This window comes from Tachyglossus aculeatus, chromosome 12, assembly GCF_015852505.1.
Source record: "Tachyglossus aculeatus isolate mTacAcu1 chromosome 12, mTacAcu1.pri, whole genome shotgun sequence".
Classification (NCBI taxonomy): domain Eukaryota; kingdom Metazoa; phylum Chordata; class Mammalia; order Monotremata; family Tachyglossidae; genus Tachyglossus; species Tachyglossus aculeatus.
This window is the reverse complement of record NC_052077.1, coordinates 29,923,617-29,941,700: the sequence shown is the minus strand read 5'-3', so window position 1 is coordinate 29,941,700 and position 18,084 is coordinate 29,923,617. Positions and strand designations below refer to the sequence as shown.

The 18,084-nt window shown below is 42.7% G+C and overlaps 1 protein-coding gene across 3 annotated transcripts in view; it reads left to right on the top strand.

Annotated features, from left to right (window-relative positions):
- The window catches only part of MARCHF1 (membrane associated ring-CH-type finger 1), a 520,911-nt gene that overhangs the window by 468,219 nt on the left and 34,608 nt on the right, over positions 1–18,084 (top strand). For all 3 annotated transcript variants that reach the window (XM_038754944.1, XM_038754945.1, XM_038754943.1), the window contains exon 5: positions 7,427–7,607. In XM_038754944.1, the coding sequence (XP_038610872.1) occupies positions 7,427–7,607 (181 nt within the window). The remainder of the gene's footprint in view (positions 1–7,426; positions 7,608–18,084) is intronic.

The following is an 18,084-nucleotide window of genomic DNA, read 5'->3' as shown; positions in this document are numbered from 1 at the left end:
ACACTGGCCTACAGAAAGCATCGTGAATCAAAATCCTTGAGGTGGCCCACAAAGTGCTCTGAGGTTTTACTGAATGGTGGTGTCAAGGAAATGGACTGCATCTTGTGAACCAACTGCAAATTGGGGAAGAGGGAGAGGGGCAGGGCTCTGGAACAGCAGGCTTGGGGCAGATTCCAGGAGTTTTTCCATAATCAGTCTCAAAGTTGACTGGAGATCAGTCGGGGTCGGGGTGTGGGGGTGGAGGAATGGGGAGCCAAAGCTTCTGCCAATTTATTCAGCTGACAGACCCAATATCTGCTATTTCTAACAAGTCCTGACTTCTCTTCCTGCTCCCATTGGGAATGTGTTAGTAAGTGGGGGCAAAAATCAGCAGTATTATTTATGCATTTTCTTCCTCTCTACTACTTTCTCACACTATTCCCCAGCTATTGCTATTTTATCAAGCACTAGAGAAACACCTCCGGGTATCTGGTGGGCTTCAATCAATATCTAATAAATCCATTCAAGGCCTGAGGCATAGCGCTGCCACTGTTTTATCTGTAGTTTTATTCTGAGGCAGCTATTTGCAAGTGTCCGTGATGGTGAATAGCAGTGAACAGCTGGTAACAAATCAGCTTGTGAAACCAAACCGTCCATGCTGCGTCACTTGCCTGTTTGCAAGTGTGAGAAGCAGCGTGGCTTTGTGGGAAAAGCCCGGGCTTGGGGTCAGAGGACATGGGTTCTGATAGCAGCTCTGCCACTTGTCTGCTGTGTGACCTTGGGGAAGCCACTTAACTTCTCTGTGCCTCAGTTACTTCATCTGTAAACTGGGGATTAAGACTGTGAGCCCCACATGGGACAACCTGATTACCTTATATCTACCGCAGCGCTTAGAACAGTGCTTGGCACATAGTAAGTGCTTAACAAATACCATAATTATTATTATTATTATTATCAAGACAGGTGATTCTAGTATACATGGTAGCAATAAACAAGCCAAGTTCTCTTCTGCCTTATAACCCAGGATATTCTTCCTTACCACATGGGGTCAAATCCCAGCTCTGCTGCATGTCAGCTGTGTGGCTTTGGGCAAGTCACTTAACTTCTCTGGGCCTCAGTTACCACATCTGTAAAATGGGGATTAAGACTGTAAGACCCATGTGGGACAAGCTGATCACATTGTATCCTCCCTGGCACTTAGAATAATAATAATAATGGCATTTATTAAGCGCTTACTATGTGCAAAGCACTGTTCTAAGCGCTGGGCACTGTTGCTTTGCACATAGTAAGCACTTAACAAATGCCATTATTATTAGTATGCAACATCTGTATTCCAGTTATTGGGTGAAAAAGGTACCAAAACAGTGAGGGCATAAAAAATGATAATAATAATAATTGTGGTACTTGTTAAGTACTTACTATGTGCCAGGCACTGCACTGAGCTCCGCGGTGGATACAAGCAAATCATGTTTGGACTCAGTCCCTGTCCTACATCAATCAATCAATCAATCAATCATATTTATTGAGCGCTTACTATGTGCAGAGCACTGTACTAAGCGCTTGGGAAGTACAAATTGGCAACATGGGTTTGACAATCTCCATTATAGCTATGCCTAAGACATAGGACATAACTATGAAATCCCTTCCCTGAGATTTCTTCTCAGTTGGCAAAAATGGTAAAATTTTCATTATTGTGTTATTTCTAATTCTACCAATGTGCTTTGTATAAAGCATTTCAATTGAAGAATCATTTGATACTTTCCTGACACCTTATTTTTGAGGTAGAGGTTGATATTTTTGCTTTTTTAAAACTATTAAGCACCATTCTGACAATATGTAGGAAAAAAACAAGAACTCTTGGGATCCCACTTGAGTTGGATAATTTCAAAGTGGTTCAAAATACTGAAACCCATAAAATAGATTATATGGAATGGGAATAAAAATAAAGTTTTCCATTTCTCCATGGGAAGTGGCTTTAATTTCAGAGTAAAATAATGTGTGTATGTGTGTGTGTGTTTGTACTTTTTCAGTGCAGTTGAAACTGGTATATGTAAACAATATTATTTATAGGTACCAGCTTCATTTGAATTGACATTGAAAGTACTTATTAGCAGAGCTAAGACACACAGCCAACAAATCGTAAGCAAACCATACCTAAACTTCAACTTGGGAAAATTTGATCTACTAATTCAGAATGTGTGCTAAAAATGTTTCTCTCTCTCTTTTTTTTTTCTTGTTTTTTTTTAAGGTCCATGAAAGTAACAGAGATCCAGCAATACAACCTCTGAAATAGCGGTTTTTTCCAACTCGGGTTTTTCATGGCAAGGCATAACCTGCATATTTTTAAATTTTTGAATGGCAGTTGCTCTTAATGAAAACAGCAATGTCACGTGATGCAAAACCTTTAAGATCTTGTCCACTGCCAGATGTGATTGCGCCTTTAAGTGTCATTAGCTGGCAGGATTTTGTTTAGGCCAAGAAAGGTTCAGATTTTCATCTTACCCTTCCCTTTGTAACCTTTACTTCTCCCGCTGATGGTCTGTCTGGAAATACTGATTTATTTTGTGAGACCTTTTTCCATTGCTGTGGCTGGCTTGAATTTCCTCTAACTGTGAGCCACATTAAAATGGAGAGAGGTGTTCCTAGAGTTGGGAGCTAGAGGGGAGGGAGGAACATTTGATTTATATTTTTGCTTTGGCCGCTAAAGGGGTTAGAGCCAAATAGAGCTGGGGATTGTGTCTGGCCATTGTTGCGTAGTGTAGGGTGCCTGTACCCGTTCTGTGCCTGGAGAATTGCAGGGTTGTGGGTAATTCAGGGGGTTCTGGCACTTCTTTTGAGACAAATGAAGTCCCTTGGTTTCTCTACTGAAGAAAATGGAAAGCCCTACTAAAATCATATCTCCTGGAAGCCTTCCTTGACTAATCCCTCATCTCCATCCCCTATCTCTACCCCATCCTCTCCTGTAACAATAATAATAATAATAATAATAATAATAATAATAATGATAGCATTTGTTAAGCGCTATGTGCAAAGCATTGTTCTAAGCACTGGGGAGGATACAAGGTGATGAGGTTGTCCCACGTGCGGCTCACAGTCTCAATCCCCATTTTACAGATGAGGGAACTGAGGCCCGGAGAAGCGACTTGCCCAAAGTCACACAGCTGACAATTGGCGGAGTCGGGATTTGAACTCATGACCTCTGACTCCCAAGCCCATGCGCTTTCCACTGAGCCAAGCTGCTTCTCCTGAATCACATGTACACTGGGGTCCTCATCCGCTAAGCACTTAGGAACATCGCTCCACGACAGCACTTAGGAGCATAATGATTAAACTCTGTTGCTTCTTCCAAGTGGTAATTTTATTTTAGTAGCAGTCTCCCTGTCTAGATTGTAGGCTCCTTGAGGTCAGGGAGAGTGTCTACTTACTCTCTCGTAGCCTGCCAAGTGCTCTGCATAGAGTAAGTGCTCACTAAATTCATAGAGTAAGTGCTCATTAAATACTATTGATTGTGCATATACTCATATACATTACTTACATATAGAACAGTGTAGTCTAATGGATAGAGCACCAGTCTGGGAGTCAGAGGGACCTGGGTTCTAACCCCGGCTCCACCACTTCTCTGCTGGGTGACCTTGGGCAAGTCACTTCACTTCTCTGGGCCTCAGTTACCTCATCTGTAAAATGAGGATTAAGACTGTGAGCCCCATATGGGACAGGGACTGTGTCCAACCTGATTAATTTGTATGTACCCCAGTACTTAGTACAGCGCCTGGCATATAGTAAGTGTTGAACAAATACCAATAAAAATGCATAATTCTGATTACAAGATGTTTTGAGAATTCATGTTATTTAACCCTTGGCTCTCGGTAAACAATAGGAGAATTTACTGTAGCTAAGATCTGAACATTCTCATATTACTGTAGATGTTCCAGTTCCATATTTATCAGGCTCTTCAGTTTTATATGAGAAGTTGAGTCCTGAAGACAAATGCCCTCTGTTCACACTTCTTTATTTTGAGGTTGGGGAAGCTGAGTTTCAATTCCTGTGGCTTATTTTGCAGATGACCGTTTTTGCATCCATTTTGTTACCCTGAGTGATTGCTCTTATAAAATGTTCCTTTCCACCTGCAGTTTTACGTTACCTAAAGAAATAGGTGAATAGGGGCAGTAATACTCCCTAACTTCTTGGGTCTGTCGACAGGACTCGGATGATTCAAATTAATTATTATCCTGCTAAGAGGTTTTCATGGAATTTTTGTCAACCAGATAATCAAAACACTGACCGGAGATTTCAGATTGTAGGACATACTGATTCAAACCAAGATTTGAAATCCTACCTTAGAGTAGAAGGAACTCAGGTCTATTAACAAATTTTGGATTGCAATAGAATAGAAAAGTATATTTCAGACAGCCCACCCTGAAGACAGCTTGGAGTGTCATTCAGAAACTGACTTCTGCTGTGCTTAGGTCCAGGGATGTAAAGGTGAATAGCAGGATCATGGATGTGTGACTTGGTGCGGTGACTGCGTGGATTCTCCCCTCATCGGAGGAGGGGCAGAGTCAGTTTCAGAAGATAAATGAGCAAGGCAATCGCCTCAGGGTGTAATAATAATAATAATAACGGCCTTTATCTATAAAAGGCGATCAGATGGGACACAGCCCCTGTCCCACATGGGATTTACAGCCAGAAGGAAAGAGAACTGGTATTTTATGCCCATTTTTAAAAGTTATATGACTTGCTCGAGTTCACCCAGCAAACCAGAGGCAGAGCCAGGACTAGAACTGGGACTGGAACCCAGGTCTTCTGACTCCCAGCCCTGTGTTCTTTCCACTAGGTCACTCTGCCTCAGTAGGCATATTTGCTTGTATATGTTTGTACGTATTTATTACTCTATTTATTTTACTTGTACATATCTATTCTATTTTATTTTGTTAATATGTTTTGTTCTCTGTCTCCCCCTTCTAGACTGTAAGCCCACTGTTGGGTAGGGACCGTCTCTATATGTTGCCAACTTGTACTTCCCAAGCGCTTAGTACAGTGCTCTGCACACAGTAAGCGCTCAATAAATATGATTGATTAGGCAACATCAGTAGATTTTGCTTCAACAGGGACCCGGAAGGGAAATGTAATGACTCTGGAATAAGGGTGAATTCAGGGCGTTCCCCCCTGGAGAAATGCCCTAGATCTATGCGTTTTCCTGGTGTGTGATCTTGAGTAAGTCATTTAACTTTTCTCTGCCTCAGCATCTTCAATTATAAAATAGGAATTAGATAACTATTGTCCCGCCCCATTGGATTGTGAATCCCCTGCGGGACAGGGACCGTGTCCGATCGGATTGTATTGCATCTATCCCACCACAGAGCTGAAAATAAGTGCTTAACAATAACCACAATTATGCATTATTGTGCCTTACATTATTATGCTACTTTGGGTGCATAGGTAGCCAAACGTAACAATGGCATACGATATGGCGGGGAGTGGTGAATGCCAGGAGGTGGATGCCGGAGGGAAAGATGGCATCATCATCATCAATCGTATTTATTGAGTGCTTACTGTGTGCAGAGCACTGTACTAAGCGCTTGGAAAGTACAAATTGGCAACATATAGAGACAGTCCCTACCCAACAGTGGGCTCACAGTCTAAAATGTGAGCCTAAAATAAATCTAAAATAAAGATGGCATCAGCTGTAGTCAATCAATCGATTATATTTATTGAGTGCTTCCTGTGTGCACAGCTGCAGTCCATATAGGTCATCCCCCTGCATGGACTGGCAGAGAGAAAAGACTGCAGAAAGAAGCAGTGTGGCTCAGTGGAAAGAGCCCGGGCTTGAGAGTCAGAGGTCATGGGTTCGAATCCCAGCTCCGCCACTTGTCAGCTGTGTGACCTTGGGCAAGTCAGTTAACTTCTCTGGGCCTCAGTTCCCTCATCTGTAAAATGGGGACTAAGACTGTGAGCCCCGCGTGGGACAACCTTGATCACCTTGTATCCCCCCAGTGCTAAGAACAGTGCTTTGCATATAATAAGCGCTTAATAAATGCCATTATTATTATTATTAAAGAAAAGGATGGGAGGAATGAAATTGAGGAGGTTGTGCTTTGGTGAATCGACTCCAACTTTTCTCCATTTCCCACAATTCCCCTAACTGGCCATATGACTAGCAATGAAAATGAATGCGTGGTTTAGAGAGGCAGCTTGGTTTAGTGGCAAGAGCCCAGACTTGGGAGTCCAAGGTCATGGGTTCGAATACCACCTCCACCACTTGTCAGCTGTGTGACTTCGGGCAAGTCACTTAACTTCTCTGTGCCTCGGTTCCCTCATCTGTAAAATGGGGATGAAGACTGTGAGCCCCACGTGGGACAACCTGATGACCTTGCATCTACCCCAGTGCTTAGAACAGGGCTTGGCACATAGTAAGTGCTTAACAAATACCATCATTATTATATTTTGAGAAGCAGTGTGGCTCTGTGGAAAGAGCCGGGCTTTGGAGTCAGAGGTCATGGGTTCAAATCCCGGGCCTGCCAATTGTCAGCTGTGTGACTTTGGGCAAGTCACTTAACTTCTCTGTGCCTCAGTTACCTCAACTGTAAAATGGAGATTAATAGTGTGAGTCCCCTGTGGAACAACCTGATAATAATAATAATAATGATAGCATTTATAAAGCACTTACTATGTGCAAAGCACTTTTCTAAGCGCTGGATCACCTTGCAACCTCCCCAGCACTTCAAACAGTGCTTTGCACATAATAAGCACTTAATAAATGTCATTATTATTATTATTATTATTACTCTAGAGGATGAATTGCTACACGTCCCCTAAAATAAAAAATCAAACATTTTTGTTTAGGAAAGTTGTTTGTTTTCAGTGGCAGCTTAATTCAGACATCAAGAACGTTCAGTCCCAAAATAATGAAACAAATTTTATTAGATAAACCTCCATGATTTTATCAGGCAGATACCACCACCCCCTCCATCCCATGGTTATTTTCAGGGAGAGAAATATAAGAGCTTTCAGAGGTATACAAAGTCTTTCTGACCAGAGGGAGGAAAACTTACTTTAAAATTCTTGAACTGAAAGTCTCTAACACTACCCAAGGCCGGGATTTCAAAAAGTGGAAATGAGACCCATCGCAGGGCCTCACGCTCGTGTGACTTCATCAGGTGATTGGGCAGGGCAACGAGCACTTGTTCAAGAAAGCATTGACTTGAATGTGGGTCCGGGATGGAGCGTGAAATTTTAATGTGAAATTTCCAAGGTTTTAAAACTTGGTCTAAGTTCGCCTCATGGATAGAGAATACATTTCTAAGGTCTATTGGAATGAGGAGTCTGGGCATTTGACCTAGGAATTTGAATGATTAGGCCTCACTGCGCAAATGGACCGAATAACTCCTCACCGTGGGAGCCCAACCCTTTAAAGTCGCTCAGCAGCTGTTGCTTTCCTTCTCCTCAGGATCTGCCACTGTGAGGGAGACGACGAGAGTCCCCTCATCACTCCGTGCCGCTGCACAGGAACCCTACGTTTCGTTCATCAGGCCTGCCTGCACCAGTGGATTAAGAGTTCAGACACTCGCTGCTGTGAACTCTGCAAGTATGATTTCATAATGGAGACCAAGCTCAAACCCCTTCGGAAGGTACGGTGTTATCAGGGCAGTCGTCTTCCGTGCCAGGGGTCGGGTGGAAGGCAAGCAAGGATAGATGGCTGGGAAAGTAGATGTATTTTAAGGATTCAGTACCTTCCCCAAACTTGCTGTTATTCTTAGTTTGGCATGTCACCGAATGGAGTCTGTGTGTCTCGGGCCTGCAAATGACACCACTTATGGGAGAGTGAATATCATCCCCTCTCGGGGCTCAAGATATGGGTGGGCATCCTCATGTGAGGATCGCCAGTTCCCTGCTACAGGTACAGGGCCAACGGCCGCAGGGCTCCACAGCTGAAGGCAGAAGCAGGAAAACCAGCCGCGGCAAAACTGCGGTGATTCTCTCCTCCCCTAGCTTCGCTCCTTCAACAGGATTGTAGTTGTTCTTTCAGTCAGGATTTATGCAGGAGGCTGGAATGGCCTGGCATTCTCCCCTCCATTCAAATTTCTTCCACCTGGAGGGAAGGATAATAGGGACAAATGAGGGATTGGGGTGGTGTCGAGCTCTTCTAATGCCAACTTACACAATGTACCTCAATCTTCTCCATCTCGCCACCAACCCCTTGTCCTCCTTCTCCCTCTGACCTCTCCCCCTTCATATCTGACAGACCACCACTCTCCCCACCATCAGAGCCTTATTAAAATCACAACTCTACCAAGAGGTCTTCCCCGGTTAAACCTTTTTTTCCCCTACGCCCCCTCCCTTCTGCGTCGACTAGGCACTGGGATCTGTATCCTTTAAGTACTTGATATTCATCCCACCCTCAGCCTCACATCACATGTCCATATCCATATCCATAACTCATTTATTTACATTAACGTCCGTTTCCCACTAGATTGTAAGCTCCTTGTCGGCAGGAAGTGTGACTAGCAACTCTGTTTTATTGTACTCTCCCAAGCTCCTAGTAGAGCACTTTGTTCACAGTAACTGTTCAATAAATACCATTGACATTGCGACAAACAGCATTCGCTAACATCTTCCAGGGCCAACAGGGAAAATACAACTCTCCTTTTGGCTCTGTCTTTACCAGTGTGGGCCTCTGTTTTCTCACTCCATTCCTACAGAATGCAAAATGAATTGGTATGCAAAGTTGTCATAATTTCATGTAATTTAATTGCTCAAGCTCTGGAGTTGCAACTACCTTCGGAAGGCAACAGATTACATTAACTAATCTTATTTCTTGAGTGCCAGGCATTCCCTACTAGAGGAGGATTTATCTTCTGAGAGGATTATTTTAAGGGTTCAGTTGGCATTTGTGGATTGTCAGGAAAGGGAAAGGGGAGAAATGGAATATGTAGTGCACTGGGCTGTCAGAAATGGGTAGAGAGCTTATCCTTCTTACTCAATTTACCTTCTCTGCTCCGATTTACATGACCTCATCTTGGTGAAATTTTGCTAAAACCTTTAGGATCAGATTATGTAAGGATATGAGGCAGAAAACGAAGTTAGAGACCAATTTGAAATTCATTCATTCAGTCATATTTATTGAGCGCTTATTGTGTGCAGAGCACTGTACTAAGCGCTTGGGAAATACAAGTTGGCAACATACAGAGATGGTCCCTGCCCAACAACGGGTTCACAGTCTAGAAGGGTGAGACAGACAACAAAACAAAACATGTAGACAGGTGTCAAGTCATCAGAACAAATGGAATTAAAGCTAAATGCACATCATTAACAAAATAAATAGAATAGTAAATACGTACAAGTAAAATAAATAGAGTGATAAATCTGTACAAACATATATACAGGTGCTGTGGGGAGGGGAAGGAGGTAGGGCAGGGAGGATGGGGAGGAGGAAACTGAAGTTGACTGAGAAAAACTTTTAAAGGATACCATTTTAAAGGAAAATGACTGCATCTAACGCATTCTTTTAATTCAGGCCTTTGGACTACTTTCATGGAACTCCCCTCCATTTAACTCAAATGCTCAACACCCATCGCCTTGCCTCTGCAAGTCTGTAGTTGGGAGGGTCCAACCTCCAAATGAGGAAGCAGTGACTGTGCAATTGAAATAATTAAACTGCCTGAAGCTGCTTTTTTATTTAGATGCCAGGCATATGAAACCAAAGAAAATTGCCTTAGAAATAAAAAATTATAACTTCCATGATGAGAGGGGATGAGAAATGAAGGACAGAGGATGAGCTCTGATGAGTTCTATTTGTGCTGGCGATTTTGACACCTGTCTCCATGTTTTGTTTTGTTGTCTGTCTCCCCCTTCTAGACTGTGAGCCTGTTGTTGGGTAGGGACCATCTCTATATGTTGCCGACTTGTACTTCCCAAGAGCTTAGTACAGTGCTCTGCACACAGTAAGCACTCAATAAATACGATTGAATGAATGAATGAGTGGCAGAGTGAGAGACTGACTGGACGGCCTCCGATTTAGTAGCAGTAGTGACTTTGGCTTTTAGCGCATCCTTTATGCCCAGAACCTCAAGTGGTTTAGAACTATAAAATATTACCTCCGGCCCTCCTATGAAGAAGGTGTAGTCTCGCAGTTGTCTGTACCTAGATTTCATCAGTTCTTCTGCCTCCCCATCAACAATGTCCTGTAGAACTTCTTTCCTCTTTATATCCAAAAGACAATCACTCTCTGCACCTCCAAAATCTCATTAAAAGTACATCTCCTCCAAGAGGCCTTCCCCACATAAGCCCTAATTTTCCCAATCAATCAATCAATTGCATTTACTGAGTGTTTACTGTGTGCAGCACGCTTAGGAGAGTACAATAGTTTGAGTCACCCTCACACAGATTTTAGACTGTGAGAACGGATACGCTGAGAGGCAAAGAGTTTCTTAGTTGTCTTGTCTCCCAGATTCCCATGACCTCCAGGAAGAGTACACTTGATTCATCCCACCGTAAGTCCCACAGCAATTATTCATAATTTATTTTAATGTCCGTTTCCCCTTCCATCTAGACTGTAAGCTTGTTGGGAGCAGGAAACACATCTATCAATCAGTCAATATCCTCCATCAATCAATCAATCAATCAATCATATTTATTGAGCGCTTACTGTGTGCAGAGCACTGTACTAAGCACTTGGGAAGTAATAATAATAATAATGATGGCATTTATTAAACGCTTACTATGTGCAAAGCACTGTTCTAAGCACTGGGGAGGTTACAAGGTGATCAGGTTGTCCCATGGGGGGGCTCACGGTTTTAATCCCCATTTTCCAGATGAGGGAACTGAGGCCCAGAGAAGTGAAGTGACCTGCCCAAAACAGCTGACGAGTGGCGGAGCAGGGATTTGAACCCATGACCTCTGACTCCAAAGCCCGGGCTCTTTCCACTGAGCCACGCTACTTCTCCTAGTACAACTAGGAGAACTAGTACAAGTTGACATGAGATTGTAAGCTCCTTGGGAGTAGGAATTGTGTTTATTGAGCACTTGTTGTGTGGAGAGCACTGAACTAAGTGATCGGGAGACTTCAGTATGACAATATCACAGATGCATTCCCTGCCCACAGTGAGCTCACGGCTATTTTGTACCCTCCCAAGCACTTAGTACGGTGCTGGAGCTCTCAATAAATATGATTGATTGACTGTACACAGATGGAGAGACCAAGATGCCTATTCCCTCACCAGATCCATCTTTGGTTCTCGCTAGGTGCTCGCAGGTCAGGGCAACAGAAAAAAGAGTTGGTGCTCTTTCAGACATGAGATTGCTCTCCCATCATGGCCACTTGGAACAATTACCACCGACACGCTGGTTTCCATCCATAGCTGTTCCACTCATGTGGTTGATTCTGGCTCCATTGCTGCCTGACCCGTTGATCATCATCAATCATCAGTCGTATTTATTGAGCGCTTACTATGTGCAGAGCACTGTACTAAGCGCTTGGGAAGTACAAATTGGCAACATATAGAGACAGTCCCTACCCAACAGTGGGCTCACAGTCTAAAGTGGTGCTGTGACACCAGGAGGGCCATTCAAAGTCCACTCTTTTGTGTCTTCTCTATGGGATTTCCTGCCTCCCAACAAAGTATCTAATCATTTAATAGCGTGGCTCAGTGGCAAGAGCCAGGGCTTGGGAGTCAGAGGTCATGAGCTCTAATTCCTACACCGCCACTTGTCAGCTGCGTGACTTTGAGCAAGTCACTTCACTTCTCTGGGCCTCAGTTCCCTTATCTGTAAAATGGGGATTAAGACTGTGAGCCCCACATGGGCCTCAGTTCCCTCATCTGTAAAATGGGGATTAAGACTGTGAGCCCCACGTGGGACAACCTTGATTACCTTGTATCCCCCCCCAGCCCTTAGAATAATGCTTGGCACATACTAAGTGCTTAATACCAACATTATTATTAATAGGTGTGTTTACAGGTCAGTTTATTTGGGAAGTGTTAGGTCAGCCACAGTTTTCTCAAATGGTTCTCCAGCATAGTTCCAAATAAAACCTAATGTGGGTTGGATTGTACGGATATCATCATCAATCGTATTTATTGAGCGCTTACTGTGTGCAGAGCACTGTACTAAGCGCTTGGGAAGTACAAGTTGGCAACATACAGAGACAGTCCCTACCCAACAGTGGGCTCACAGTCTAAAAGGGGGAGACAGAGAACAAAACCAAACATACTAACAAAATAAAATAAATAGAATAGATATGTACAATAGCTATGATACTTACAACAGAAAGCATTCAGTGCCTTTTGTTGTTTTGTTTGAGAGATTGACCAACCAATGGTATTTACTGAGGACTTCCTGAGCACCGAACACTGTACTAAGAACTTGGGAGAGTAAAATGGAGTAGGTACATGTGAACTCTATGCTCAAGGAACTTATAAGGTAACGTAGAACTATCCAGTTGTGTCCCCAGATGTGTTCAGGACTTATCAAACCCCCAACACTGATGAATGCTTATGAGATGTCCCTTGAAGAAAAATCATCATCATCAATCGTATTTATTGAGCGCTTACTATGTGCAGAGCACTGTACTAAGCGCTTGGGAAGTACAAATTGGCAACACGTAGAGACAGTCCCTACCCAACAGTGGGCTCACAGTCTAAAAGGGGGAGACAGAGAACAAAACCAAACATACTAACAAAATAAAATAAATAGGATAGATATGTACAAGTAAAATAAATAAATAAATAGAGTAATAAATATGTACAACCATATTTGATATTTACGGAGTTCCGTGCCACTGTCTTCCTTCAAATTCTGGCAGGCGCACACTGACAGTGCTCTGCACACAGTAAGCGCTCAATAAATACAATTGATTGATTGATTGACGTCTGTATGCCGGTGACTGACCTCATGTTGGCCTTTCCCTGCCTTTCTTCCGAGCCCCTGCCCAACTGGCTACTGTTACCACCACAGGAGCTGAGCAAATGCATTCTCTTGTGAATGCCCTTGGTCAAAAGCTAACACAGAAGGAGACGAATAATACTTCCGTGGAAACAAAGGCTTCAAATAATAATTGTGGTGTGTGTAAAGCTCTTACTTTGTGCTAGTGAGTGAATCAGTGATATCAACTGAGCACTGTGTGCAGAGCACTGTACTAAGTGCTTGGGACACTACAATAGAGCAAGTAGAACCAATTCCTACCCCCAAGGAGCTTACAATCTAACGGGGGAGATATCATTAAAATATACATTTCTGGTGGGGTAAACAGTTCAGCGCTTAGTACAGTGTCTGGCACATAGTAAGCACTTAAATAGCATCATTATTATTATTACTGTGGTATAGGGCTATGTACAGCGCTTAGAACAGTGCTTCACACATAGTAAGCGCTTAACAAATACCATTATTATTATGTGGAGGTGGTGGTGTTCTGTGAGGGTAAGTAGTTGAGAAGCAGCGTGGCTCAGTGGAAAGAGCCCGGGCTTTGGAGTCAGAGGTCATGGGTTCAAATCCCGGCTCCTCCAACTGTCAGCTGTGTGACTTTGGGCAAGTCACTTCACTTCTCTGTGCCTCAGTTACCTCATCTGTAAAATGGGGATTAAAACTGTGAGCCCCCTGTGGGACAACCTGATCACCTTGTAACCTCCCCCAGCGCTTAGAACAGTGCTTTGCACATAGTAAGCACTTAACAAATACCATCATTATTGTTATTACTAGACAGGGCTCTGGGGTAGATATAATTCAGTTAGATCAGATCACGGTGCTCACAGTCTAAGAAGGGGAGAAGAACAGGCATTTGATTCCCATTTTGCAGATAACAAAACTGAAGCACAGTGCCTTGCCTTTGATCCCACGGAACTGGAATTTGAACTCAAGTCTTCTGACTTCCAATCCAAACTTTTTTGCAGTAGGTCAAGCTGCTTCCCCAAAGAATCCCTCAGGGCAGGGATTAGTCTGAAATCTGCTCTGTCCTCAGTTTATCTGTTGTAGCTCCTAACACCCCCTAATAGAAAAATGCTTAGTACAGTGCTCTACACCCAGTAAGCGCTCAGTAAATGCTATTGAATGAATGAATAAGCTGAACTTGTATAATCATTGATGAATAAGCAGTTCTGAGTGTTAACTGGACACTGAGGAGGCAGCCTCTCTCCTTCACAACTAAGGACAAACACCAAAGATTCTGCCTCACGTCTCTCCTCTCAAGGATGCTGAGAACAGGCCTGGCCACGTTTCCACCCTTATGAAGCATAGGGTTTTGCGGAGTTTTCATCAAATATTCTTTTTCTGCCCCCACTGCTGAATTCATCGTCTGATTCAGTCGCCTGAACCCGGTGACTTTTAGGTTTAGACAATTATGTGGTTAATTTGCTCCTTGATTTTCCCAACTGGATGTATTTGTTGAAGAACTTTCCCCTGTGGTCCAAATGATCCACTTTGCCTTTGGGAAGCAAATTAACTGATTAGTAGCTCAGTATCTTAGCTCAGTACCCACCTCCCTGGGGGCCAGCAGCCCTGCCCTGCCTGGCCCATCCCCTGGGTGATTTCATTTCGGTTTGTATGACTCTAAAGACCAACCAAATGAAACACTTAATTTGACTAATGATTCTGAATACCCCTCATTAGCCAATTGAAGATGGAGATTCTATCAGGAACTACAGCTTCATGCACAGGAGAAAGGCAAACCTTTAGAGCTTAAAGATGCTTATTAGGGAATCTTGGAAAACATCAATTAATTCTTACTTCCCCAATTGGTACAGTAATAGCACCAAAATCCACTGTTAGTAAACCCATCAAAGTAGTCTAATGTTTCCAGAGTAGGACCCATAAAGGCAACAATGCAATGAAGGGGGTTATATATAGAGCAATTTGCATCAACGTTAAGTCAATAGCATGGTTATTTTAATACCTCTTGGCAAAAGCCCGTTATTCGGAGCCATTTCCACTTCTTCACCAAGTGTCAACTGTGCAGCTGAGAACCCAGAAGAGCCACACAGGCTCAAGGTTAGACAACAAAATGATCAAATTATGCAATTTGGAGAGCAAGCATAATATCATTTGAGGAAACAAGGTAATTTCTTATCCTGATATGGGAAGGTAGTTTGGGGGATTCCTTCCTTTAAATCTCTCTCTTCCTGGATGCAGTGCAGCTGAATCACTAGTTGTGAAGAGCAACTTGAGGAAGCCACAAATGCTTCTGGCAGACTGGCTTAATTGTACTGAGACAAACAGAAAATATTTCACAAATATTTCAGGGTACAATTTCCAAGCCCCAAATAGGGGACAAATCCTGTATCCACTTGGGAAGCAGTGTGGTCTTGTGGATAGACCATGGGCCTGGGAGTTGAAGGACCTGGGTTCCAATTCCGCCTCCACCACTTACCTGCTGTGTGACCTTGGACAAGTCGCTTCACTTCCCTGTGCTCGGTTCCCTCATCTGCAAAATGGAAATTCAATACCTGTTCTCCCTCTTCCTTAGACTGAAAGCCCCATTTGGGACCGGATTATCTTGTATCATCTACCCTGGTGCCTTTAGTACGGTGCTTGACATATGGTAAGCACTTAACGAATGCCACAGTTATTATTTGTTTAGATTTAGGGGTTTGTTTTGACCTGCTCACAATTGGGGACATAACTGAACAGGTATCCCTGTCATAACCACCTACCAACCATCAAAAAAATCAACAGCATTTCTATCTAACTGTTCCTTTGTTTTTAACAAACTTAAGGTAGTTGTAGTAGGGTTGGAAATGTTTGGTGTTTTTAATGGCATTTATTAAGTGCTTACTATGTGCAAAACACTTTTCTAAGCATGGGTTACAAATATTATGGATAAATCAACTAATCGATCAAATTTATTGAATGCTTACTTTGTGCACAACATTGTACCGAGCACTTGGGAAAGTGGTTAGAGTTGGTTGATACGTTCCCTTCACACAGATGTGTAGTTAGTCTTCTCTAGACTTTAGCTGAAGAAACCCGGACATCTTGGACATCTTGGAATCTTAGATATTGCACTTTTCAGGTCCAGTAAATGGCAATGGAATCAGATTGACAGAATGCAGAGCAACGTTCCAGTTAGCGAATATTGGTCCAGGTGTCAGACTATTAACTGGCGCTGGACATTGAGAGCCCTGGGAATCTTTCAGGTGGTGGTGAAGGTATTAAATGGCATTGGGCCTTGAGGTGACGTTGGAGACATGACTTGATAAGACCTAAATTGACAGTGAATTGTTTATAGTAACTTTTTGAATATGGAACTCATATTACAACCCTACCGCAGTTCCCGATCAATTAATCCATCAATAGTAAGTGCTTGGGACAATCCAGACTGCACACTTTCCTCCTCTAACGCTAACCTACCTGCCGTGCCTCAATCTCATCTCTCTCGCTGTCGACCTCTGGTCATGCATCCTGCCTCTTGCCTGAATCTTCCTTCCCCTTCAGATCTAACAGACCATCATTCTCCCCATCTTCATAAGCCTACTAAATCATATTTACTCCAGGAAGCTTTCTCTGACTAACCTCTCACATCCTCATTTAATTCCCTTCCCTTCTGTCACCTCTGTACTTAAGTCCATACCACATCATCACTTTGATACTGATCTTACTCCCACCCCACATCTATATATCATCTATACACACATACCTCCACACAGACATATATATGGCTTCCCTTATTTTATGTCTTTCTCCCCCTCTAGACTGTAAGCTCCTTGAGGAAAAGGACCGTTTCTGCTTCTTTGTACTCTCCCAAGCAGTTAGGGACTAGATTTAAGTAGAAGAAAATACCGTGTGATCTAAAGAAACATTTCTTGATTGTGAGGGCAAAAGATAATGGAAAGCACATCACCTAAGAAGTTGGTGCAACTTCTCTCCCTGGAAATCCTTAAAACGATTAGATTCCAATATCTGTCTAATGGTTTAGGCATTTGCTGCTTGCCTGGAGGTCAAACCATGTAGCCTGTAAGTCTCTTCCAGCCTCAGGATACTAAAATTCTGGGCTGTGTTCTTCAACAAGCCAAGATGGTTGGCACCTAGCATTCCGTGTTCATGTTTGAAAATGAAACCAAATCATACAGAAAAATCTGCCTAATATCTAATACCAAAGCCCGAGTAATTAGAATAATTAATTAAGGAAAATGTCACCTCTGAGAGAGTAAATCTTTAAATAGAGAAAATTTAAATACAAAAAGTATTTAAAACATAATCAGAAAATGAAGCTGTGGGGAAATTTCATTTGTAGCTGTTTCTTGATGCTTACACACGTTGCCAACTTGTACTTCCCAAGTGCTTAGTACAGTGCTCTGCACACAGCAAGCACTCAACATATACGATTGACTGAATGAATTTTAATTTGCTGTATTTCATTTTCCACATGGGTCATAGTAATACTGATTCATTCAGGTTTGTACTGGAGCTTATGTTTCAAATATTAGAATACAGGTAGCTAAAGTAGCTTCCATTTTGTTAACCGGCAGCTTTTCTTAAAGGGAAAATGGATTTTCCCTGGGGGTTGGGGAGCAGGGGTCGGGGGTGGGTGAGTGGAGAACTGTCTTATTAGAAATGTCAATAATAGTCTAAACATAAATTGGCTGTTCCAGGGGATAATGGTAGCAGTCTGCCACAGTCACCTCTCAACTAAAGAACTGCTTCTTCAGACCCCTTGGTTTTCTTCCTTTTTATCCTGCTGGACATCCTATAGCCATTTCATTTCTTTCTCAAAATGGGTCAGGGCAGAGAGAGGCTATAAAAGCCACACTAGCAAAGTTAAAGTCTTCTCTGGAACAAAGGGCCGCATATTTGACACACTTCATAACTCAAATCCTTTATGTTTACATCTTAATCAGCTTTTAAAAAATGTAATTTACCATTCTGATATTTTGAGCAGTCTTGGGAACAAAGCATCCGAATGGAAATGGCACTTCACCAATCAAGTTGAAATCATTTTTGTTAGATGATTCTGTTTTGGTCATCACACAGATTATTTTGCATCCTTGCTTTTGCAATCCCAGATTAGGTTCAGCAAGCTATAATTACCATCTTGAAGAGCCCAAGAGTTTGACTATCTGCAAGAAATATTGTTATGATAAAGATGATTATAATGGAACATATCGCTCCTGAAGTCGACAC